Genomic DNA, 26701 nt, shown 5'->3' with positions numbered 1-26701 from the left:
TTTTTTCTACTTTTGAAAGATGTGCAGTAAGTATTGTTCAACTCCCTTTTTGTTTTGTAATAAGATCAGCTGTTTGGGAAGTATATCACAACATTGCATCAGGATTCCTCAGCTGCCTCCCTCCAATTCCCAAACCACAGGTTCTTGTCTGAGTATATTTTTTAAACATTTCACATGTTGGATATTCCCTCATTCTTAAAATATACAGACCGGCGGCTGTTTATTTGAATGTGACAAGTTGTAAAGGGCCGTGACAGTCGATCACTTACAGTACATGTTGATTTTAAAGCTCCAGTAGTAAACGTAAGTTGACAGATTACTAATTGTTTGTTCTTTTTTTACTTTTTCCATCTGGGATACATGGCAAATTTCTGACAAACGCCCAGGAATTACAACAGAAGGTAATGTTTTCTATTCAGATGGTTTGTGGTGATGCTGGATGTCATTAAGGAGGTGAGAATGGGATTCAGACGCTTCGGAATATTGAAGTGGAATTACACTAAATTTAGCAATTGAAGAATAATCAAGCAGAAATTGTTCCATGTTGTGCGCAGTTTACAGCCTGAGGCCTTTGTGGATGCTCCACGGATGAGGTTGAAAAAATAGAAACTTCCAAAAGAAAATCAGGCAGTAAATCTTCCCTGAAGCTGTGAACGGACATATCTTTTGTTTGACATTACTCAGCACTGTGTTTTTACGAAATTAAACTATTCGGCGCTTATGGTTTCATTGCAGTAAATTGAGCAAAAGCTCAGTATAGATTATGATTTATTTCAGTCTAAATGTACGTGCACACCGCCGCTGGCGAGAGCGTCAAAAAACGCAGGGCGCTGACTGCCCTGCCAACAACACTATAGACTGTTTCATCGGACGCACGTACGATGACGCAATTATGCGTCTGGTCCGAACTTTACTTCCGGTTTCTGTTTGTTTAGTGGTCTGACTAGTTGCTGAAACTGAACTCTTATACCTTGTCGAAAATTACTAATGTTTTGGTTTCATAGGTAATCTACGTGTTGTTTATTTAGCTTGTTATATAAATAAACTACTTTAAACGAATTTTGTTGTTATTTATTCTTAGGGGAGTTTACCGGAAGTTACGTTTTTTCCACAAAAGCAGCTTGTTTATGTTTTTACTGCTGAAACCATCTATAGATAAAGTGTAGTGGACGCTTTTGACGCTCGAATGCATTCCTTGGAATCATTCCCACCTTCCGATTGGTTGCAGCCGAATGCTTCCGCCTTCTGATTGGTTGCCGCCGAACCGTGTCATAGCTCATTACCATAAAGTTGAGCTGATATCAACTCTCCACGACGCTTACACTGCCCAAGATGGAAATGAAAATGAATGACTTCCGGTCACTTTGACGCTCTCGTCGGTGGCGGTATGAACGCATAGTAAGGAAGTTTGAGTTTTGCTTAAACCACAAATATGGAATTTTACTGGATAATCAATTTCCCTGCTGAATTTTTTTGTAAAATTTGTATTATCTTTATTCTGAAATAAAATCTTTGACATTCTAGCCCCTGGATTTGTTAAAATCAAAAACCAATTATGAGCAATAGCAATGCGAAATATTTTTCATTTCTCTGTCAACGGCATGAGTCAAGAGCAGACTTTTATACGTTACATTTATCTTTCACACGTGGAGACATGTGCACATAAACAAGTATAAACTGCAAGAAAGCCTGGTTAAGTCACATGCACATAGCATGAAATTGGGGTTATGGCCAGAAATCTACCCTTGTCGATCAGAATTTGCTTTAGCCATTTATAACCTTTCACCGATAACCTGTAAGGGGACATGGAGCAAAAATTAAATAAAGTTTAGTTTCACGTGCGCACAAGAAAGTTTCACGTGAGCCCCTAAGGTGACATTTAAGTAAAAAAATGTAAAATTTAGTTTCATGTGCTCACGTGAAACTTTCGCGTGCTCACGTGGAACTTTCGCGTGCTCACGTGGAACTTTCGCGTGCTCACGTGGAACTTTCGCGTGCTCACGTGGAACTTTCGCGTGCTCACGTGGAACTTTCGCGTGCTCACGTGAAACGTTTGCGTGCTCACTTGAAACTTTCGTGTGCTCATGCGAAACCTTCATGTGCAGAATTTTTTTTAAAGTTTAGTTTCGCGTGCGCACGTGAAACTTTCGCATGCGCACGTGAAACTAAACTTTTTTGCTCCATGTCCCCTTAGGTGCTCCGTATATGACCTCACACGTTATCAGTTTATTAAGCAAAATTGTGGTAAAACTTCTAGTTGCCTCTGCATATTAATCTGGGATATAAGTATTTAACGCAGAAAAATTGCACACTTGACCTATCAACTTGAAGTCAGCCTGTCACATCGGTGCAGAGGACACCTGGATCCTCTCAGTCTGAAAACATCCAAAGAGTTCAGTACATCTGTCTCTCTTCATCTTTGCACTTCACCTTGGCAGATGTAGAGGTGAGAATTGCAAAGTTTAGCTGGTATGTGAAGGAGAGATGATCTCTCAGCTCTAAAGATCCCAGACTTCGGCACAACTGGGTGTAGGTTGTTATTAAGATGTTCAGGATCTTTGGGATGCTGACCTGGGAGGTGTAAGGGTGTAAATTTGATAAATCTCTGATGCAAAGGCTAAACGACTGAGACTTCACAGGTACTACATGACAAAACCATGCTCGGTTATTTGATTATGAAACAAACCAGATTTTCCGAAACTGCCCTGGAGGTCCATCTTTTGAGGTGTTGTCCAGATGAAAGATCACATGATAACTTTATTACAAATGAAAATAGGGGATTAGTACCACATTTAAATTTTATAGAAATAGAAAAAGAGATTAACAATGTTGATGTAAGGTAGACATCTTGTTTTGCAAACGAGACAATGGTTGATATTAGAGATGCACAGATATATCAGACAATAATATTTGGTATGGGTCGATAAAAGCAATTTTTCGCACTATAGTGGTTTAAAACAGCCGATAGTCATGGCCGATATATCCTGTCAATCAAAAGAGAACAGGAAAATGCAATGAATTTAAGATCTATGTATAAAAGAAACATCACTAGTTTAATGTTCAATATATGAATGAAAATTGAATCTTAAGAATTTAGTTAATATAAACACCAAAATATCGGTATCAGTATTTGTGAAAAAAATATATAATATCGGTGCACCTCTAGTTAATATGCATTAGTATGGAGCTGTAAAATTATCTGGATTTGGGTAAATTTAATGAGAAAAGTTTGAGTTCATATTGAAATCCTCAAAAATATTCACATTTGGTTGCAGACTTGATCTGAGCTCAGTTTGTGACATCTCTTCTGAACTCCAAAGAAGACATTTGTTAGATCTCTGGGTCTTTTTCTCAGCAGAAACATCTGAGACGCAGGAGACAAACATTTAAATTTGCTCACTGTTTAATCTCATTGACGTCTAGGAGAAATAATTGAGATATTAGTCCATTGGGGAGGGTCCATTGACTGATGATACCCCTTCACTCCTAAAAAAAACATGATACCTCCCCATTGTTCAATTCTTCTCCGCTATGTACAAACTTCTTGCCCTCGAGCACCTGAGGCATTTGTTTCTCATTTGTTAATTATTATAAGAAACTGTAATCCTTCCTGAAATCTTTGTAATGACCCAACAGACTTCTTGTAAGATGCATTCATGTAAATTCCCCTCCACAAGCTTCTGGCATAAACTCTGTTTGTGTCCCCAAAAGCCAAAGAGTGGTGAAACATCATATTACCCATGGGAATTTTAAGACACCTGAAGACGCCTGTATAGTCTGCGCCACTCCCAGAATAAATCCCTACAGGAAAATAAACCCACAAACAGACCCCAAAATGCTGCGGATTTGCATTACAAAGGCTCGCCTGAGGAAAAATCTGTGTTTTGGAAATGAATGGCAGTGGTGTAGACAGAAAGGGTTGAATTAAAATGTTTTTGTTGTTAAGCGCCCATGGTTACTTGTCCCGCCACGTTAAACTGGTGCCTTTGTGCGCGTTAAAACGACGACTAAGTTGCTTGTTTTTCGGCTGGTTGAGCCCAATGTTGTTTGCTCATGCGGTTGCAGATCTTTTCATGGCGAGGATCCTCCTTTTTATTCACAGCAAGACTCTCAATGAATAAGTAATCGGCATCTCTTTTTGTAGGGCTGTGCGCTTGTTGCTAATTTTTACGTTTTTATACAGTTTAATGTATGGGCCAATTAGGGCTGGATGCCACTATTTACCATAGTATAAATGTGTCAACTGGTGGATATTTACATTTACGCATTTGGCTTTCAAGCTTTGTTTGTCAGTATGCATGCTTCTGGGAATTAAACCCACATCCTTTGGGCTTACAGAAAATAATAATCAAAAATGGTCACTGGAGGAGTACCCTTCCAAAAAAACCCAAAAAACACATTTGCACCTAAAGAGTGCAGATTAGTTCTTCAGAGGTACTTATTGGTACCAAATGTATACTTATCTGTACCTAAATGTTAGGACCTTTTAAATGCCACTGCACCAGTGACAGCTTGATCCCAAAGGATCAAGGAATAATGATATAAAATATGACAGAGTAAAGTTATTTAAAAAACTGATTGTGGATCAGCAAGTGGTGCAGAAACCGCGCACCTCACCTTTTAAAGTTATGGCTGCAGGGAAAGACGAATACGTTGTAGGTCAATGATCCGGACAGGGATTATTGGAGCATAGTAGTGAAAAGCTCCCGCAGCTCCCAGATTTCTGTTGGGTCAATAGCCTGAGAGGAAGTGAAAGTGTTCATCCATTACAGTACATTGACCAAGTCTCATATAATGTGTAGCCCTGCAGGGATAATTGCTTTCCTTCCCTTCGAGGTGTTTGTAGGATTTCCATCATCCTCTTGAGAGGCTTTTTATACTGGAGGAGTCTCGGCATGCTTTTTAACTTGTACAGTAAGGTCTTACTGGAGAAGAAAAGTGCCACCATCCTGTGATTGTAACTGCATGACTGTATTCTTTCACTGACTGAATAAACGTTTAAAACAATGCATTTGAAGTCACATGTTGTCAGTCAAGGTTGTAAATTAGTTTTTTACACTGTAAGTTGTCACTGGTACAACACCTTTTAAAAATTACAGATATGTACCCTTGAGGTACCATATGCACCTTTTAGGTACAAAAATATACTTTTCGGAAAGATACCACCCCAGTGACAACTTTTCGTATCGTCTTGTATCTTATTTCTGAGACTGTATGACCCCGACAGGTTCTGGTTTAAAGTTTATTTTCCTCATTTTCCTGTGCATTGTAGAGACGTGACGTGTCCAAGGATACAGGCTCTGTATCCGGAGCGAGCTGCCATTTCTCCCTGGATTCACGTTGTGTGGCTTTGTCACCTGGAAGTGAGTTAAAATCAACAACTTCCCCTTCCCGTGATTTGACGATTTTCCCACAATTACTATTTGTTTGTTTTCTTTCCTCATATTCAAAAAGTTGATGACCAGCTGTTGTACAGCCTGATCTGCGTGTCTGTTCGTATTTTTGTAATTATCAGATTGGCCGACTGCTACCTGACTTAGACTAGAAATCTGGAGTTTTCTGTCCACCCAAAATGTGAATTAAATGTGTGCAAAGTGAGTACATAAATAAATACATCATGCTATGCTACATTATATTTTCTTTCTGTTTAATAATGACTTCATGTTGCATTTGGGTGGACAGAAATTAGAATCAAAACTTTTTTTCTGGTAATTTCTTATGCTAGGTTCACACCAAACACGGTAGAGGCCGCAAAAATGCGCTATTCGCACATAGTTGGACGCTTAAACATTTTGAGTTTACTCGCTTCATTTGCGTGTGAAATTTTAGTCATTCAAGACATTCACACGTAAATTTGCATAATGGGAGGGGCTTCTGCGACTCCGCTCGCTTCTTGTAACCAGTCACTACTAGAGCAAGCTCCTGATTGGTTAATGCGACGCGTTTTTCCTCCAAAGTTCAGATTTTTCAACTCGTGCATTTCGCACGCCGCGCTAAAGGCCTCATTCGCGCAGCGAGACCTCCAGACACGCGTCAACGCATCTTTTCATTGACTTAAAATTGAAATCACTCGTGCTTGATGCCTCTACCGCAGCTGGTGTGAACGCAGCATTAGTTCTCGTTTTCGTACATTTGTTCTCCAAAGAGACTACAAAGAGGCAACCAAAACTATTCAGCCAAAAGTAGCAAAAAATTATTTTCGTTGTTCGGCCAAAAAAGTGAACATTTTACGGAACAATAAAGTTTTTGTTGACGTGATCAAATAGTAACCACATTGTAATTTTTTTACCATAACTTAACAAATTAAGTTATGTCAACTATATACGTCAAAAACGAATAACCATTTTGATAAACGTGCATGCAGCATTGCACTGTAAAGTAATATGCGCACATGCTTTATAAATATAACAAACGTGTCAGCAGTGTGGAAGCCTTTTGAAGTGTCAGAGAAATATTTTGCTATTTTTGGCGAAATCATTTTGGTTGCCAAACCTTCGGTGGATCCCTACTCTGTTGTTGTGTCTCTACGCTAGTCTCTTCCTATCTGTATGATCAGTTTTGGATCCAAAAATGTGGCTCAAACTCCATGCCAATTGTCAGATGTTTAGCTTACTTTAGGCTACACTTTTCACGAGCACAAATTGACTCGGTATGCTGCATGTCTCTACAGAGTCCTTAAAGATGATTGAAACCATATCACACTCAATAATCAAGATCACAGAGAGGAAATTCTTTTTAATACAACATCATTCAAATCTCTACTTTCCAGATATATTCATCTGGATCTTGCCAGATCATCACCACCTTGCACAACTGGAAAAAAGTTACTATCAAGACAGCACTGAGTGTTTTCTTTCTTAAGATTAATAGGTTTAAGATAGTAAACCGAGCTAAGAAGAGTCCTCGAGCATCTGTGCCGCAGCCAGTGCAGTAAATCCAGTCTCTTACCCTGGTAAGATATCAAAACCACAGGGTGTAAATCACCCCACTGCGGGGTGTAAGAGGCTGTTGAGTCACATCTGTTGAAAAATCCCTTTTTTTTTGCATCCTGAGCATTAGATCAAACCCAGATATGAATCCTGGAAATTGAGTGTCTGATATCTTTCAGCCTACCCAAGATGCACATCATTTGGTTGGATGCCTTTGGTTTCCATGACTTGAGGAACTTATTATGTTGGAGTAACTGTGTAATAGGCTTAGTTTTTGAGTTGATGAATAGAGCAATAGAAAAAGCCTTTATTTTGCATCTGTTTGAGGCCGAACCCATTTTTCTCGGTTTGTGAGCATCCCCAGGGGTCCCCTCGTGAGTCTAAGTGGCGCTCTGTGGTCTAACATACAATACACTCAACATGGGAAAATAGTTTCCCTTGAGGGCCAACACAAAAAGTGCAGAACTTTCAATGAGAACCTATTCTTTGATTTTCTATACCGTACATCATATGAAAGTTGGTCGAAATCCACCGCATTGATGTAAACTCACGCATGTCCATTAATGATGGGTTAATGGTTGTACTTCCAAGAAGAATTTACAGGAGAAAACACTAAAGGGATTCGAGGTTGCGCATGCATTTGTTTTTGTAGTGTGACCTCTTGAAGGAAAGGGAATAAAGATCGTGGCAGCTGATTAGGCATGAGAACTTTTCTGGAAACAATACTTCAATTTCCCTCTCTGCGTGAACCTCGTTGTGGCGTGGTCGCAAATTTGACGTGTTGCACGCATGCCCTGGTGGTGTCGGGTTTACAGTCAGCGCTGGGTTGAGTAATCACGGTCGTCCTTGGAGAATTTGTCAATCTTGAAGTAGCATCTGTTCAGCTGTCTTGTTTAAGCACTTGAACAAACAGTTTTGACCTGAGGAGCCATCAGCGACATGCAAGTCGCGCTCGCGTGCTACGCCCTGGTAGCTGCAATTGCTAAGACAGAGGGCATGTGATCTATCTCTATTTGCTATTTAGATAATATGACATATAATGGATTCATGACATTGTAAAAGATTATTCTGAGTATTTTCCATCCTAGGCAAAGCACTGTCATGCAGAAAATGTCTGGTATATGATGTAAATCTAACGTTTTTGTATATTATGTATAAATTGTAACCTTGTCTGTGAAATCCAAGCTTAAGTCTCATAAAATAAGAAAACAGTATGTAGAAAACAGTAAATCACAAAAAAATGATTTTAACTGGGTTTTCACAATCTATATTGAACTCGAACATGTTCTGTCAATGAATGGGAGTTTAATGGTATTTTTCTGTATTAGCATTTAAATGTATTTAAAATTTTTGATTTTAAAGTTTGATTGCATATAAAAATCAAAACGTCTATTAATGCATGTTACTAGATTCGTAACAATTCATTAGTGGAATCAGTTTACAAATGGAATTAATCCCTGATTCATGAATAAAATCAATTTCTTATTCAAGAAATAAATAAATTCCTGATTCACAAATTTCCTGATTCACAAATTTCTGAATGGAATGAATGAATGGAATATATTTCTGATTCAATAAATAAATAAATTCCTGATTCACGAATAGAATCTATTTCTGATTCAAGAAATAAATAAATTCCTGATTCACGAATAGAATCTATTTCTGATTCAAGAATGAAATTGATTCCTGATTCAAGATTGAAATCAATTCCTGATTCACGAATGCAATCGATTCCTGATTCAAGATAGAAATCAATTCCTGATTCACGAAGATAATCTATTTCTGATTCAAGAATGAAATCGATTCCTGATTCACGAATAGAATCTATTTCTGATTCAAGACTGAAATCAATTCCTGATTCACAAAGAGAATCTATTTCTGATTCAAGGTTGAAATCAATTCCTGATTCACGAATGCAATCGATTCCTGATTCAAGATTGAAATCATTTCCTGATTCACGAATAGAATCTATTTCTTATTTAAGAATGAGTAGATTCCTGATTCAAGACTGAAATCAATTCCTGATTCACGAATAGAATCTATTTCTGATTCAAGAATCAAATCGATTTCTGATTTAAGATTGAAATCAATTCCTGATTCACAAATAAAATCTATTTCTGATTCAAGAATAAAATCAATTCCTGATTCACGAACAGAATCTTTTTCTAATTCAAGAATAAAAATCAATTCCTGATTCATGAAGATAGTCTATTTCTGTTTCAAGACTGAAATAAATTCCTGATTCACAAATATAATCTATTTCTGATTCAAGAATAAAATCAATTCCTGATTCATGAAGATAGTCTAATTCTGTTTCAAGAGTGAAATCAATTCCTGATTCACGAATAGAATCTATTATGATTCAAGACTGAAATCAATTCCTGATTCACGAAGAGAATCTATTTCTGATTCAAGATTGAAATCAATTCCTGATTCATGAATGCAATCAATTCCTGATTCAAGATTGAAATCAATTCCTGAATCACGAATAGAATCTATTTATTATTTAAGAATGAGTAGATTCCTGATTTAAGACTGAAATCAATTCCTGATTCACGAATAGAATCTATTTCTGATTCAAAATGAAATCGATTCCTGATTTAAGATTGAAATAAATTCCTGATTCACAAATATAATCTATTTCTGATTCAAGAATAAAATCAATTCCTGATTCATGAAGATAGTCTAATTCTGTTTCAAGAATGAAATCGATTCCTGATTTAAGATTGAAATCAATTCCTGATTCACGAATATAATCTATTTCTGATTCAAGAATGAAATCGATTCCAGATTTAAGATTGAAATCAATTCCTGATTCATGAATAGAATCTATTTCTGATTCAGAATGAATAGATTCCTGATTTAAGATTGAAATCAATTCCTGATTCATGAATAGAATCTATTTCTGATTCAGAATGAATAGATTCCTGATTCAAGACTAAAATCCATTCCTAATTCAAGAATAAAAGCGATTTATAATTGAAGACTGAAATCAATTCCTGATTCACGAATAGAATCTATTTCTGATTCAAGAATGAAATTGATTCCTGATTTAAGATTGAAATCAATTCCTGATTCGCGAATAGAATCTATTTCTAATTCAAGAATGAAATTGATTCCTGATTTAAGATTGAAATCAATTCCTGATTCATGAATAGAATCTGTTTCTGATTCAGAATGAATAGATTCCTGATTTAAGATTGAAATCAATTCCTGATTCATGAATAGAATCTATTTCTGATTCAGAATGAATAGATTCCTGATTCAAGACTAAAATCCATTCCTAATTCAAGAATAAAAGCGATTTATAATTGAAGACTGAAATCAATTCCTGATTCACGAATAGAATCTATTTCTGATTCAAGAATGAAATTGATTCCTGATTTAAGATTGAAATCAATTCCTGATTCGCGAATAGAATCTATTTCTAATTCAAGAATGAAATTGATTCCTGATTTAAGATTGAAATCAATTCCTGATTCATGAATAGAATCTGTTTCTGATTCAGAATGAATAGATTCCTGATTCAAGACTAAAATCCATTCCTAATTCAAGAATAAAATCGATTTATAATTGAAGACTGAAATCAATTCCTGATTCACGAATAGAATCTATTTCTGATTCAAGAATTAAATCGATTCCTGATTTAAGATTGAAATCAATTCCTGATTCATGAATATAATCTGTTTCTGATTCAGAATGAATAGATTCCTGATTCAAGACTAAAATCCATTCCTAATTCAAGAATAAAATCGATTTATAATTCAAGACTGAAATTAAATCCTGATTCACGTATAGAATCTATTTCTGATTCAAGAATGAAATCGATTCCTGATTTAGGATTGAAATCAATTCCTGATTCGAGAATAGAATCTATTTCTGATTCAAGACTGAAATCAATTCCTGATTTACAAATGGAAACAAACTGTGATTTAAGTCCCACTACAGTTTTTCTCCTTGATTATTATGATTAAGTTTTTTTTATATTGACTTTAATGTTGTCAACAACACAACTGTATTTAATTAAACTTACAATGCTGATGTCTCTGTGTTGTTTCTCCAGCGTTACAAAGGTGATGTGATATAGAAGACTTTCTGTACTGACAGACCAGAGGAAGCTAAAGATGAGGACTGTGGGATTGTGGAGGACTGGCCGATGCAGTCTGCTGCTGCTGGTTACTCTTCTCCAGCTGTTGTTGCCTCCTGTATGCTCAAATAATCCAGTAGGCCAGAATATACCACGACTACAACTTTCTCATACAGGTCAGACCTCTCTCTTTCTCACAGACACAAACACACAGATAAAAAACAGATACTGGGAAACATATTTCTACAGTCAGTGACCTCCAGAGCGTGACCGGTGAACTGCTTTGCTACTGCTTTCATTGGGAGTTCCCTTTCCAAACCCAACAAGTCTTTTTTTAATGCACATTAGGTGACATGTAGCCATTCTGTAAATGTTACAACATCTGTTATATGACTCTTTTCTTTTGGAGGAGGCTATGTAGAGAGATTGCTCTGTAATACTTTAATAGTGAAATCATGTCTGCAATACTAACTGTTGTGTTCTCCAAAACTCTTTTTTTTTGGTAGTCTGTGAATCCTCACTTTGAACAGCTCTTTAATAAGAAAACCATTAGTGTAAGATCAAACTGCCGTCCCTTATTTCCTCCTCACTGTGTGTACGTCTGTAGGGTCACTGTGCTTTATAAGACACAACGCAACAGGGGAAAAGTCATTAACCTCTGCTTCCTGAAAATGTACAAAGTTAATTGGTCTTTTGGATCTATTGCCAGGTTGTCTTTTTTTCAAAATTAGTGTCATATAATAACATACACTATGACATATAACTGTATTACCAGTGTCTCCATGTGTCTACCATACTCCGGCGCTGGGATATGCTAGGGGCCCTTATGGCCCTTTGGGACACCACATAGAGCCTACACTGTGCCAAGCCCAAATGACCTCAGCCCTATGTCGATATGATATTCTGGGGTTGAGAAATGGTTGTCAGGACATAGTAAGGTTTTTTTTAATGTGTTCTGGTGTATAATAGTCCAGTCAGGTGTGTGTTTGTCCAGCCTGATCTCACGAGAATTCATACATATGTTAATGATAAAGTTAATGGTGCAAAAATGTACAATTCTCATGAAAAACAACAAAGAAACACAACCTCTAACCCCAACATTATAGGGGTCAAGGCAAGTCGTACAAAAACTTACGAATGTGGTCGTATGAATTAATACAAATAAGCCAACTTGTAAAATATTTACGAAATTTGTGAAATAGTGTTGGTTTATTAGTTATGTATTTACTGTAGCTTAAATTGTGTCTCTTTCAATCAGAATTCATTCGCTGCATAAATTGCAGATTTCTGCTTGCAAAATATGCAGGACTTGCATGATTTCATAATCCCCACACTTCACACATGCGCAGCCATGTCCCTTGTTGTCATGGGGATGTTAGGAAGTGACATAATTACGCGATGTGAACGTCAATGCAAAGCTGCAAAAGCTGAAGGTGATTGTATATTTCATCTTATTTCTTGAAGGAAAGCTGCAAAAGTTGCAAACAGTTTTTGCAAGTTCACGCAATTTTGGCAAGTTCCCTCAATTTCATTGCATAAAATTGCATAAATATCCCGCATATTTCATCGAATTTTTTAAGAAAATGTGCTGCAAGATCGAGGATTTTTGCCCGCAACAATCACAAAAAAACTCGTTACACTGAAAAAAATTATTAATTCAATTTACTCAATTTTTTTTAAGGTAAGTGGTTGCAATCAATTTATTTAAGCTACATTTTAACAAAAGTTTTTTTTTATTTTTTTGCCTTTCTATTTTTTTTGTTGTTGTTAAAATGTAGCTTAAATAAATTGATTGCAAAAGTAAATAGAATTAATAATTTTTTTCAGTGTACTTGTAAAAAAAGCGTTTTTCTGGAAGGACTGTACACTGCAAAAAATTATTTCCAAGAAAAAATGTCTTAGTATTTTTGTCTTGTTTTTAATAAAAATATCTAAAAATTCTTTAATTAGGATGCTTTTTCTTGATGAGCAAAACGACCCAAGAAAATAAGTCTAGTTTTTAGACCAGAAATATCACATTTAAGTGATTTTGTGCATAAAACAAGCAAAAAAATCTGCCAATGGGGTAAGAAATTTTTTCTTGAATTTAGTGTTTAAGAAAAATGTTGAAGAGTTTTTTGCTTACCCTATTTTTTTTTTTTTTGCTTGTTTTATGCACAAAATCACTTAAATTTGATATTTAAACCAAAACTAGACTATTTTCTTGTTAATTTAAGAACTTTTAGATATTTTTCTGAAAACAAGACAAAAATACTAAGATTTTTTTTCCTAAAAATCATTTTTTGCAGTGTATATTGTATGTTTATATATTTAAAGAAGAATATTTTCTGGAAGGCATTAAACTTTTGTGAAAATCATAAAAAGTGCTGCAACTGACTGACAACTTAAAAAAAAATCTATTTCTTGTCTTTATGGAAATCAGTCTGAAAATTTTTATAATAATACATGTAAAATAATAGAAAATAGATAATTGATTATATAAGCATTGAATTAGATTGAATTGTAAGTATTTATTACAGTTCAAAAATAATTTTTTTATTACAGTAAAATGTTATAACTGATAAGAAAATAATCTTTTTTTTAATCTAACTTTAAAGTAACTTTAAAGTAACTTCCAATAAAAGGTAAAAATCTAATTGTTAGTAAAACATTATTTATTAGAAAAAAATTAAATGTATTATTTGTGTACACTGTCAGAATTTTCCAATTCCAAAAATGGTCCCAAGCTCTCACTGGGGAAGTTCCCTTTAATAAGATCCTAATATGCAATTTAGGCCCAGATATGTACATTTTCTACTATTATGTTCCTCTGAGATACTAATATGAACTCTTTAGGTGCAAAAGTGTACTAATTTAAAAGGGTACCTACACTAAAAAAACTGATTCATTGAATTTAATCAATTTTTTAAGGTAAGTGGTTGCAATCAATTTATTTAAGCTACATTTAAACAAAAGTTTTATATTTTATGTTACTTTACTAATCTTTTTTGTTTAAATGTAGCTTAAATAAATTGATTGCAACCACTTACCTTAACATGTTTTATTAAATTCAATGAATCAGTTTTTTCAGTGGTTGACAGGACTATTGCTTTAATGTAGTATATTAAGCTTGGGGACCTACATAAACTTAAAAAATGTATAGAACCTCAGTTTTTTAAGTGTTGTGGGTCATTTTAGCGATAACGCCAAACACACATGAATAAATCAGATGATTTTCTTCAGACTGTCTGTCTGGACACCAACGCCACATAGTCGCTCATCCTCCGAATCCTCTCCCATTATCAGTACGTCACACTCGACCCGGCTACTGACCCCTGGGCACTTTCCAGAACTTGCGAGACTGAGGCAACTTCCTAACAGGAAGAATCTGTATATGACTGCGTCGGACAGTATGTTGATCCTGCATTGTAAATGTGCTTCAAATTATCTCCTGAGCTGTTAATAGAAGGTCCCAACGTATACATCATGTTTCAGGCGCCTGTGTTTACGAGCAGAGACTCAAAACACAGACGTGTTCATTAGAGGTGAGCAGCGACTCGTTGAGTCAAATTTGAAAGTGAAGCTAAATGAGACAGGAAATGAAAACAAAGCATACAGAGAAGACTTTTGAAACAGATGATTGTCATATATGGTGGGGAGCTTTGAGAGGCTTCAGAGCATTGTATAGTTTATCCAGCTCTCTTTAAAGTCATGTCTCCGTCATTTATGGTCACCTTATGTTGAACTAACTTAAAATGTGATATGTTTAGATGTTATCTAATTTTTTGTTTATTAGATGATTCATAATAACACATTGAAGTGTTATTATAAATGTATTGTGATGAGGTTGAAACAATATAGGGCGTCATACAGTATGCTATTCGTTCACACATCTCCTTTAGATTATATAGCTATAATCCATCAATGTTCACTACCTTCTCATCTTTTTTTTGAAAAGCAGTCATGTATTTTTACCTTTTCAACTTGAAATGACTCAATTCATTGTGTCTAACTTGAGTCAACTTCGCAGCTTGCTGTTTGTTTAACCTCTGATGTTGAATTTGTGCTGGCAGACAGACGTACAATTGATATTGCAATGACCTGTGACTTTCCCACTGATGTTTACCAGTAAAACTCTTTATAATTTTAAAGATTGTTTTTTTGGCAGACGGGTGGATTAAAACCAAAAGAAACATTCCTGGCACTTGGAAATGTCTAAATGTCTCAGTTTCCCCATGACAGGAAGAATTTTTGGCTTCACACCCGCCGGTCTCGTTTTGACAGCTGCGTTTTGTGGCGTGTGTGAAGTGAAGATAGCAGACTATAAAAAAATGAGCTTATGATTTATTAAGTCTGTTTAATGCTCTTTTTAAGAATGAGACCGATATATGCTGCTTGTCATCACAGTTGGCTTTCATATAAAACCTGTCATCTTATTTTTAAAGGAGAAACGTACAATTACGGCACACAGAATTGTATCAATAATGACACTTTTTCTGTCTGCCACTGTTTGGACAAACAGAAAGTCCAAATGTTATTAACTATTTCCTATAGTAAATTAACTATTTAATTATATGCCTTTATTATTATTATTATTATAGTTTCACATTAACATGCACATTGCGTGCTTTTCCTCGCATGGGGGTTTATGGGCTTTACTTTACATGGATTTAATGCGCGCGTCTTGGACTCCTCCTATCATCTGAAATAAAACCGGTGCGTCATAAGCAGCTGCGCTTCTCTCTGTCTCACGTGCACGCGCTCTCGCATCTGTCCAAAGTCTAAACATAAACTAAAGTAGTAATCCTTACGTATTTGTTCAGTTTTATGTGTTTCATGCGAGCTGAGCAAACTATCCCTTTTGTTTAAAATATAACCCGCTGCATCTTGCCGCCTCTCTCCCTCTAGTGCACGTGCAGAGAGACCTGCGCTCTGTCCGAAGGCAGATCATCACTAGGTAGTAATCCTGTTTATGATATGCATTACAAGGAGTTGTAGCAATACATCACTCGTGTATAAAATATAAATCGCATTCCACTGGACCAATGTTTTTAAAGGCCCCTCTGAGAGGTTTATTTTCCCCTGCTTGACAAGCCGACTGGACGTGACATGGGGGCGTGGCAGCATCGACAATCCCATTTTTTAATTCGAAGTTCGAGGTTGTGACTTAATTTCGATCGATTTTGATTTAAAATCGAAATCGTGACACCCTTAGTGTTCATAATAGGTTATATTAGTAGATACATATTGGGATGAAATGTATAGATATCTGTACCTAAATGGTACATATTAGGACTATTTTAAAGAACAGCTTGGGACCATAACTGACAATAGTTTGGAAATTTTTTTGACCACAGTCTACCTTTTAAGATTTATTGTGTTGTTTTTTATCAAAATACCACCTGAGAGGTTTGAGAAAACATTTTTATTTAGTTTTCTCTCATGGCATAAATTCAGCTCTTGGTGCGTATTAGTAGCATGTGACCAGTGGGATGTTGTTCCTGATAGCTGATGCTGTGTCACCATTGACCTTCGTCAGTATCCATGGCAACAAGCAGCAGAAGATAAGCATAGCGGATGTCTCGGGGTCTAATGACTTCATTAGGGCATTTAAACTTAACAGACTATGAGAAGAATGCTGCTAATAAAGAGAAAGACAATTGGAGGACATTGGTAAAGACTTCTGAGAAAAAAATTTCCCACTGCTATATTTGGAAGGTGAAATAAATGTGTAACTTTGTTTGGAAAAAAAAATATTGAGCACTAAACAATCAGTGTTCAAAAAAGGGATGCATAACGATTAATCGCGATTAATCTATAGCAGAATAAAAGTTTTTTGTGTGTACTGTGTATAATAATTATGTATATATAAATATGCACATATGCATGTATATATTTAAGAAATGGTTACATATGTATATAAATTTGTATATTTATGTATAATTTATATTATATATAAATACTTAATATATAAATATATATTTTTTCTTGAAATTATACATGCATGTTTATATACATATGTAAACATTTTTTATAAATATATACATGCATGTGTGCATATTTATATATATATAATTATTATACACAGTTCACACATATATGATGTAAACAAAAACTTTTATTCTGCTATAGATTAATCGCGATTAATCGTTATGCATCCCTACAAAGCTACGCTGATAATAATAGTTTGGTCAACAAATTGAGCTGTCAGGGATGGTTTTGCAGGAAATGTTGTTTTTCAATACACGTACAGAAAAGTACGTAAAGTAAATTGCAATTTAGGTTTCAAACAGAGATGGCGATAGAGAGGCAAAAATTTTAAGTTGCATAAAAGAGTTTTTACTTGTCTAATAGGCATCCATTGCATACACATTTCTACAGTAATAAATAATATGCAAATATTATTAATGTATAATTAGTATTAATATGACAAAACTTAAAATTACCTTTTATATTTTATTGTAACCCTCCGAGGTAATGGTTGATTTTGCATCCTTGAGCAGTTTTAACCAGCACTCACATTTGTGCTTTTTTCAGTTGCTTAACAACATAATAATGGCAAAAGTTTCATAACACTGTGTTCAGCACAAACTGGGCTACAATATTATGTAAGCAACATGTATGTACCCGTTTGTATTATAAATCATGAGTAACCTGGAGGTCAGGCGGTTTGATCTTACCTCATATTTCTGACCTTAAAGTTTCCATTCACTGTTAACTCTATTTTCAAAAGTTTTGTCTCCTACGGAAGCTTGCTGACCTTATTGTTCAAAAATCAAGACAAAACTGTTTCCCAAAGCCTAAACATTACAGTAAAACAATCAGCATTTCTTTAATCGTCCTTTCGAACTGAAACACAACAGTCTTGCGACATTCAACAAATAAATACCAGTCGTTTCACTCATCCTCAGCAGATAAGACCTTCAGAAAGAGGGTTGATGATAGCGTGTCTTAAGTTGTGTAAAGCAGCGGGGTGCTTCGACTCAGGTCGGGGTCAATGACAGGATCTGGGTTGCCTCACTTGGCTGAAGTATCTCTCATACTCAGCACTTAAGCAGCAGAAGTCCACATGTGTGTGTGTCCTTGTGTTTGCAAGCACAGTTTCAGCACCTCCAGTCTGGCACTGAAACAATTAAACATGCACCCCATTGCCCCTAGGAGGGTGACGTCTTACAGAACATCATGAAGAAAACAACTCGAGGCCTCTCATCAGAACTGTAGATCCATACAACCACACCAACCCCAGAAAAAGCATTTAGTCCACATTGAAACATGGAGGTCACAACCACAATGACCTCAGATGGGATGTGCTGGTCTTCAGCAAACCATTTTTTCCTTCTTTTAGTTTTCCTCCAGGGTCCTTCAACATGTGGAGTCCATGTAAATCGCTCCACTGCGCAGTAAATTTCCCCATACAAGAAAACAATTAAAGGAACAGTACACCAAAAAATAGCATCACAGGTCATAAATAATGTAAATAAAGACGAAATGTTATGGCTTCCTTGCAGAAACCGATGTTATTTCTCAGTGCTAGATGACTGCAGCCGACACAAGGTTCATGAAAATTCATCAATCTTAAGTTTGGCACTGACAACTTAAGTTTGTGGAAGTAATCTTGGCTGCAAAGTCCTGAAACGCCTTCAAAAACAAACACCAGAGGACACAAATGAGAAATGCGATGGTGAAGATGTCCTCTAATCCAAATGGCAACTGTATAACCAAAGGGACACAACATCCCTCTGATATTGCGGTTGGAGTACGATAGTTACTTCTTTAGAAATCTTTCTTAGATGGGATATATGAGGCTTTGCTCTTGGCTAGGTTAGATGAATGCATTCCTGAACTTCATGATGGATCATAGACTTTGCTATTTTTTGACACCGTTCAAATAGATCATGTCAGAGCTTGAAATGGATTATCCTCGGAGGAATCAGTTCTCGCAAAACATGTAATGTTCTGTTAGGTGATATTTTCGTGAAATCGAAACCGATAACAAGAAGCATAAATTCAGACTAGCTTGTCCAACCTTCAACATAGTTTTGTATTTGTACGGGAACAATGTGATGGGTTTAACACTGAGACATTTGTGTTGTAAATCACACTGTTTACATCTAGGGGGAGTTTGGTGCAAAGTTTGTGAAAGTGGACAGGGGGTCCAACTTTATAGGCAGTTAATGGCTTGGAACATTTAGTCAGCCTGTTTAAGAGACATGCATGCACACCCCACAAAGTTATGATTAGTCACAAAAATATGTAAAAAGCTAATTTCATTTTCTATTGCTAATGTTTTAAAATAATTGAGTCGTGAGTCATAGCAGAGAAGATTTTAAAAGGATTTTACAATTATCCAGTAAAAAGAAACATCTAAGTTAATACATAAACATCTGGGCAAACTTACGCTTAAAAGCCTCAACTTGTTTTAGTTTCAGTGTACTTAAAAGTCTTATAATTTTTAAAGTGTTTCTTAGGGCATGTTTACAGGTCAACGGTTGTACTAAAAACAAAAAAGTTTTTCGTTTAAGTTTTTGAATTAACGTCAACAGCTATAGACGGTTTCAGCAGTAACAACATAAACAAACGGCTTCCGTGAAACAAACGTAACTTCTGGTAAACTCCGCTAAGAATAAATAACAAGAGAGTCCTATTACAGTTACAGTTTATTTCTGATAACAAGCAAAATAAACAACAAGATTACCTTAGTTCAAATCATAGCTAAAGCATATCAAACACTACACTGAGCTAAAGTTACTGTGTAAAATGTGTACTATAGTTTATGCAATCTTACACTGCAAAAAATGATTTTCAAGAAAAAATTTCTTAATATTTTTTTCTTGTTTTCGGTTCTTTTTGGTCTAAAAACTAGACTTGTTTTATTGGGTCATTTTGTACATCAATAAAAAGCATCTTAATTTAAGAATTTTTAGATATTTCTACTGAAAACAAGACAAAAATACTTGTAACTACAGTTAGGCTTCCAAACCTCCCATCAAATAGAGGTAATCCATGATCGCCATCTTCCCTGGTCTTTACAAAACCAAAACATTTGTTATTTTCGACGAAGTATTTGTTCAAGAGTTCAGTTTTGCAACTAGTCAGACCATTAAACAAACAGAGACCGGAAGTAAAGTTTCGCTTAGATGCGTAATCGCGTCGCCGCACGTGCATCCGATGAAACCGTCTATACATGCTGTATTATGCGTGCCATGCAGTGTTGGGAGTAACGCATTACAAAAGTAATGCAATTACAGTAATAAATTAGTTTTTGTGGATCGCCTTATGCAAATAACCTAGTGCAGAGCCAGCCAATTACATTTAAGAAAAAACAGGAGCATGTGTTGCGCCAACGAATTTCACGAGAATTTGTACATATTTGGCTAATTCGTATTAATTCATACGACCACATTCATAAGTTTTTGTACAATTTGCCTTGACCCCTGTGACGTTGGGGTTAGGTGCAGGGTTAGTGGTTCGTTTTTTTTTTTTATAAGAATTGTACAATTTTGCATGATTTACTTTGTTTGAATTAGTACGAATTAGCACACTCATAAAATATGTATGATTTCTTGTGAGATCAGCCTGGTTGTGCCCACTTTGATTGGCTGTTGGCCACACTTCAGACCCGCCTTCCTTTAAGCGTTAATGCTTATGCCTCGTATGAATGTACCGTTACTAATTACTTTCAAGTTACAGTAACTTGTAATATATAATGTATTACATTTTGGAAATAACTTGCCCAGCTCTGGTGCCACACCAGTAGATGGCGATGTTACTTTGTAAAGAAAGACTACACATCTGCACATTAATTTATAGAGCAATGAACACAAACAATTAAAATGGCAAAAGCATTTAACCAATTTTGGTTTGGATGGATTGTACAGATACGAGTGACCTTGGGCTATAAAGTGCCAAAATTATGTAAACTTTGTTGGAGAAGCTGGCTGCCATTGTTGTTTTGGTTTTAATACACATGCGCGTGAAACAACCATTTTTTGGGGGATCTGTGTCTACTGGCTGTCCGTCAACGTTATGCCCAGCCGATGCGAGACCAACGACCACCGGCTGAACCAGTTTAATCCGCTTATCCGTTTCATATCCCTATTGTGTTTATATATACAAACATATGTATCTCTCTCAAGGGTTTTTCTCCTCCTAGGATTTTTCCCACTGGGTTTTTCTCCTAGGGTTTTTCCATCCCCTGGAGAGTCAGCCAACATTGACTTAACTTAGCACTTTACTGTATACGTTACATTATTAATACGCTCGCTTGTACGGTTTATTCTTAGCCGCTGAATTCTACTTCTTATATTATCTATTGATTATGCTGTGTTTTCCCCTACATCTACTCATGTAAAGCTGCTTTGAAACAATTAACAATTGTGAAAAGCGCATATAAATAAAATTGAATTGAATTGTGAAATGGAAATGAAAACGATGTGGTTATTTGACTCCCTTAGTGAAAAGTTGATATGTGCATGTAACAAGCGAATCCTTAAAGATGCCCAGTACTCATTTAAATGAAAACTTGAGGTTGATAAATGCTTTCCCATTCACTCTTTCACCCTGGTTCTGCTATTGCTGATGACCCAGAACGTGACTTGTAGCTGGGGTTTGTGGGTAATTAGTGAGACTGGATGCCATTCACCCAAGGGAAAGCGAGTTGGTTCAGATGGAGTCAGCCAATGTACTCCATCACTGCAGAAAGCTTTTCTAGACCGAATGAAAAAGACAAATGGTAGAGGACAGGAAAATTAATGACTCTGAGGGATGAATAAGAAGGCATATTGTAGTTAACACCTCATCCTCAGCTTTCAGAGAGAATCCTCTGGTGTAAGTTACATAAATCTCCGAAAGACGTCATGGTGGAGTCAAAGCAAATGTATTTGCTTAGATTAATGAGGTTTCTTTTGCTTCAAGAACAAAAATCACTCATGATTGTGTTTTTGACTGAACTTTTTGTTAATTAACTCATCAAATAAGAATTGGAGACCAATTTTGTGGCCATTAGTTAATGTTTATTAGTTTTAAGGTCACAGACTTCTCACCTCTCGTAGAAGTTCTGGGGTCTCCCGCATATTGATAGTGACTCCATGACGCCCCCAAATTACAGGGGTGTAGTGTTGAAAAAGTGTTGGCCCCTTCCCGATTTTTCTTTGAACTGCATGTTGTGTTATCTTTGATTAATATTTAAATATGTTTTAAATTTGTTCGATCATCTTGAAACATTAAAGTGTGACAAACATGCAAAAAATCAGGAAGGGGGCCAATACTTTTTCACAGCACTGTAAAATATAAATATCCTGCAAATCAATAATGTAAGAATGGGCGAGATAGAGAGGTCAGGTTGTGGCCTCCGAGTCTGGAGAGATTAATAGAGCGAGTGACTTAGCTAGAGGGTGCTAGAGAGTAAATCTAGTTTGTCTCTCTTTTTGATAACCATACTAATCAGTTTTCGTTGTGGACATGCTTTATAGTCGACTTCTGTCTTTATCTTCAGGCAGAGACTCTTCAGAGTGTCCAAAAAAACAAGAAAATGGTACATGAATTACATTAATAGTACAATAAAGTGTATCCCTGCTTAACAAGAGGTCAAATATAATAGCTGTGTTCAAATTTCACGGTACTTTGATGTCACCCTCCTGATACAGTAAGTTGAACTAAATCTTTTTTTTTACTCAAACAAAGACTTTTTCATTGGATGTGGTAAAATGATTGTAAAACATGACTTTAATATACTGTATTTTTATTGTAAAAACCCAACTTTATAATGTATACATAAAGTAATAACATAACATGTATGTAATGTATAAATTATTTTAATTTTAAGTTAATAATACATTTATTTTTGTAGGGTGGGATGTCTGAATTTACAGTAATAAATACGTTTTTGTTGTAACACAGTAATATTAACGCATGTTATATAACTGATGTCTGTGTGCTAGACTACACCAAAAACTACGATTAACTGCAAATAAAAATTATATAATAAAATGTGTTAGCAAATATACACAAGTGTTTGCTAATTATAGTCTTTCGCTAACAGTAAAACAACTCACCTGCATTTGTAATACCCTACATTACTTTATTTTTGTTTTTGACCAATAAAATGCGTACAAAACCACTAACTTCCTTTTAAAATATTATGGAAAAATCAGTAAATAATCCAGATAATCTTCTGCTTTCGCCAAGATTTATTAGTATGCATCGGATGGACCATACTTAAATGATAAACCAACGCTATCTTACGATAATTTGTACATATTTTACGAGTTGGCTAATTAGTATGAATTCATACAAAGTTAATCGTGCAAAAACTTACGATTCTCATGAAAAAAACAACAATAAAACCAAACCACTAACTCCGCACCTAACCCCAACGTCACAGGGGTCAAGGCAAATTGTACAAAAACTTACGAATGTGGTTGTATGAATTAATACGAATTAGCCAACTTGTAAAATAATTACGAATTCTTGTGAGATAGCGTTGCAGCGACACTTTTTTACCCTGTAAAGGTGCAGTAACAGTGCAATTGTCATTTGTGCGAAAACTTTCGCTTTTCGCTGTATTATAAAGTTCAAGTGTGCCTGCGAAATCGTATCACGTGAAAGCAATTGATACGTCAAAGCGTGAAATTTTCAGGTGGAGGAACCGTTCAAGCACGTCAGAATCCCATGATGTGTGAATTAAAAAACAGCACTTTACCATGTGATGATATATCTGGTCTGCGTAGAAATTTTGCTAGCTGAGAGTTTAGTGTAACCGCGGCTTTTGGCGATGACAGCTGAGGAGCCATCAAATTCAAAAAGTTTATAAATTAAAAATACTGTAAAATTGTACGTCAAGCGACTCTTCCCAAGTAAAGTATACCTAGAAATCTATTCTGTGGATATTTTGTAGGCTCTCTTTTTCCACTTAATTCCTTCGATCCTTACCGAAAAACGTAAGATATACCATTTAACTCGTAAGCTACTTAAAACTAGCACTGTTTAACTTGAGATCAGATCAACAGCGTATACTAAAGCCCTGAAGCCAATTCCCCAAAGACCTGTTCTTACAGGACGAAACCCGATCACGGGAACGTTTGCACCTCCAATGTTTCTTGTGATCACTCTGAACAAACAGATGGAAATGGCCTGGCAGCGAGACTTGGATGCATCTTGGCATTGATAAACAGTAAAAGGATGTACCTTGGCCACCCGATACAAAGTCAAAACAAACACGCCGCTCGTTCTCACAGTTCACGCCGTTCACACTCTGACATGTTTGCATATCGTTTTGAAGGACCTCCAATCCACTTACATTGCTCTTACATTCGGAAAATTGTAATTGTTGTATTTAACCAATACAAACACTTTCTGGGAATCAGATTTTAATCAAGACATTGGCCTGCTTTGTGAAGTAAAGACGACCTTTAGCAGTTTTTACTACCGTATATTTGTGGTAGTTTGGCCAAAGTAAAGGGACATAAATAAACATGCTTATAAAAAATTACTATTACGGCCTTTTAGGAGTCAGAATTGTTGCTTTCTTTAAGGGGATATTATTTATTTGGCTTTCGAGAAATGCTTAATGTTTTATTGGTTCAGCCTGAAGCATTCTTGCTAATTCTGTTTTACTGCAAAAGTTTCTTGGCAAATTCCCTCCTTTTCAGACCAGATTCATTAAATCCGAATGTATTCTTATTTAGACACTGTTGTATTGCTTAAGATATTATTTGCTTATATATCCCATAGGGTTAAAAATATTTAAATATAATAAATGCTATTACACTTGTTGTTCTTCAAAACAGGATTGAAAAGCATTTGTAAATCAGATTAGCGTGACACCTGATCTTTGTCTGGAATGCTAATTTTTAATGTTTTTTATTTACTTTTTGCTTAAATTGTTGAACGCTCTTACAGAAGAGTCAGTCTGAGTTCATAATGTTTTCCTGGACTTGTTGGTTCTTGGTCTTTCTTTCCTTTTACATACCACTTATTTATTGTAAACCTAAAGTATCCCAACTTGCACTCTTGTACTATTTTTATGCATTCATTCACTACAAATTAAATCAAATCTGCACTTAGTGTATACACAAATCTTCCATTCCAACCCATTAGTTAAATAAATGTTTGGGATCATTACAGCTAGTTCCTGTTTTACAGTTAAATTGCAAAAATGATGGTCTGCACAATAAAATTGTTGTGTGTGAATTTGAGATTTTGCGAGGTAGACGTATAAGTCTGGTCCAAACTACAGTGAAGGCAGCTTTCCTAAAACCACAAAATCCAGATGTTATTTGAAAGACATCTTAGCACATATTTCACAGGTCAGGTCTTGGCCTTCACCAAAGCTCTGTTCAGAACTAAGCGAGCTGATTTTCTGTGTACCGCAAACAAAAAACCATTCTTAAGTAGCATGGGTATATTTGTAGCAAAAGCCAAAAATAAATTTTGTGGGTCAAAATTATATGCCAAAAATCATAGGATATTAAGTAAAGATCATGTTCATTTCCTACAGAACCAATCAGAAGCCCACTTCTATAGTGTTTGTTTTTCCTACCATGGTAGTCAATGGGGTTACAGACTTTCATCAAAATAACTTCCTTTGTTTTCATCAGAAAAAATTTATTTATACAGATTTATAACCACATGAGAGTGAGTAAATGGTATAAGTCGTGGTATAGTCACAAAACATAGTTTTTTCCTATTTTTAAATCATTGTCGTTTGGGGTTAGATTATGGGTTTGGATGTAATTTTATGCCTGGAAATGCAAGTTTGTGCGAAAATTTTTGCTTTTGGCTGTATTATAAAGTTCAAGTTTGCTGAACTTGACTTGCGAAATGGTATCACGTGAAGGCAATTGATATGTCAAAGAGTAAAATTTTCAGGTGGAAGGAAAACAGTATTGCACAATAATCCTATAAACTCCTATAAAAGCAACCATAAAGCACATCAGAATCCCATAATGTGTGAATTAAAACACAGCACTTTACCGTGTGATGATATATCTGGCATGTTTAGAGATTGTGCATGCTAAAAGTGCAGTGTAATTTTTTTCCTATTTTTAAATCATTGTCGTTTTGGGTTGGGGTTAGATTTTGGGGATTGGATGTAATTTATGCATTGGTTTCTACTTGTTTTCTTACGATTTTTTTTCTGATATTTTCGCTTGGGGTTGGTGTTAAAGTTGATGTTTGGGTTAGGATGTCTGAATTGTAACAGAAAGTCGTTCCAACCCCAAGCGACAATGGTATAAAATAAGAAAAACAATGAGAAAACAATACATAAAATGACACGGAAAATGTTGTGCTACGGACACGAAAAACTATTTATAGAAATTCATGCTGAAATTCGTAACACTTTCAAAAAATATTAGCGGAAAAAAACACGACTTGCCTTGGGATTGAGTTGCCTATATGTACATATCAGTGCAGTTTCCAACAAAATGAATGTAAGAGGAGGTTATACAGCAAGCACTTTTAAAGACCACCTATTTCATTGCTAAAAACAACATTATTTTGTGTATTTGGTATAATACAATGTGTTCGCGTGGTTTATGGTTTAAAAAACACATTATTGTCCATATACTGTACATTTTTGTAGCTCCAGATTTCACTCTCTTCCTAAAATGCACGGATTTGAAAAGCTCCATGTCCCTGATTGGCCAGCTAATCTGTACGTTGTGATTGGTCTCAATACGTCTGACGTCAACCGGAAATGTGACGC

The 26701-nt window shown here is 35.6% G+C and overlaps 1 protein-coding gene across 1 annotated transcript in view; it reads left to right on the top strand.

The window, feature by feature from the left end:
• Positions 1-26701, top strand: part of LOC135741142 (semaphorin-3D) — a 73875-nt gene that overhangs the window by 21294 nt on the left and 25880 nt on the right. Inside the window, exon 2 of the mRNA XM_065259788.1 lies at positions 10993-11192. Coding sequence (XP_065115860.1) covers positions 11054-11192 — 139 coding nt within the window. The 5' untranslated portion in view covers positions 10993-11053. The remainder of the gene's footprint in view (positions 1-10992; positions 11193-26701) is intronic.

Source organism: Paramisgurnus dabryanus, chromosome 24 (genome assembly GCF_030506205.2).
Source record: "Paramisgurnus dabryanus chromosome 24, PD_genome_1.1, whole genome shotgun sequence".
Taxonomy (NCBI): domain Eukaryota; kingdom Metazoa; phylum Chordata; class Actinopteri; order Cypriniformes; family Cobitidae; genus Paramisgurnus; species Paramisgurnus dabryanus.
This window is presented reverse-complemented; position numbering and strand designations above follow the sequence as displayed.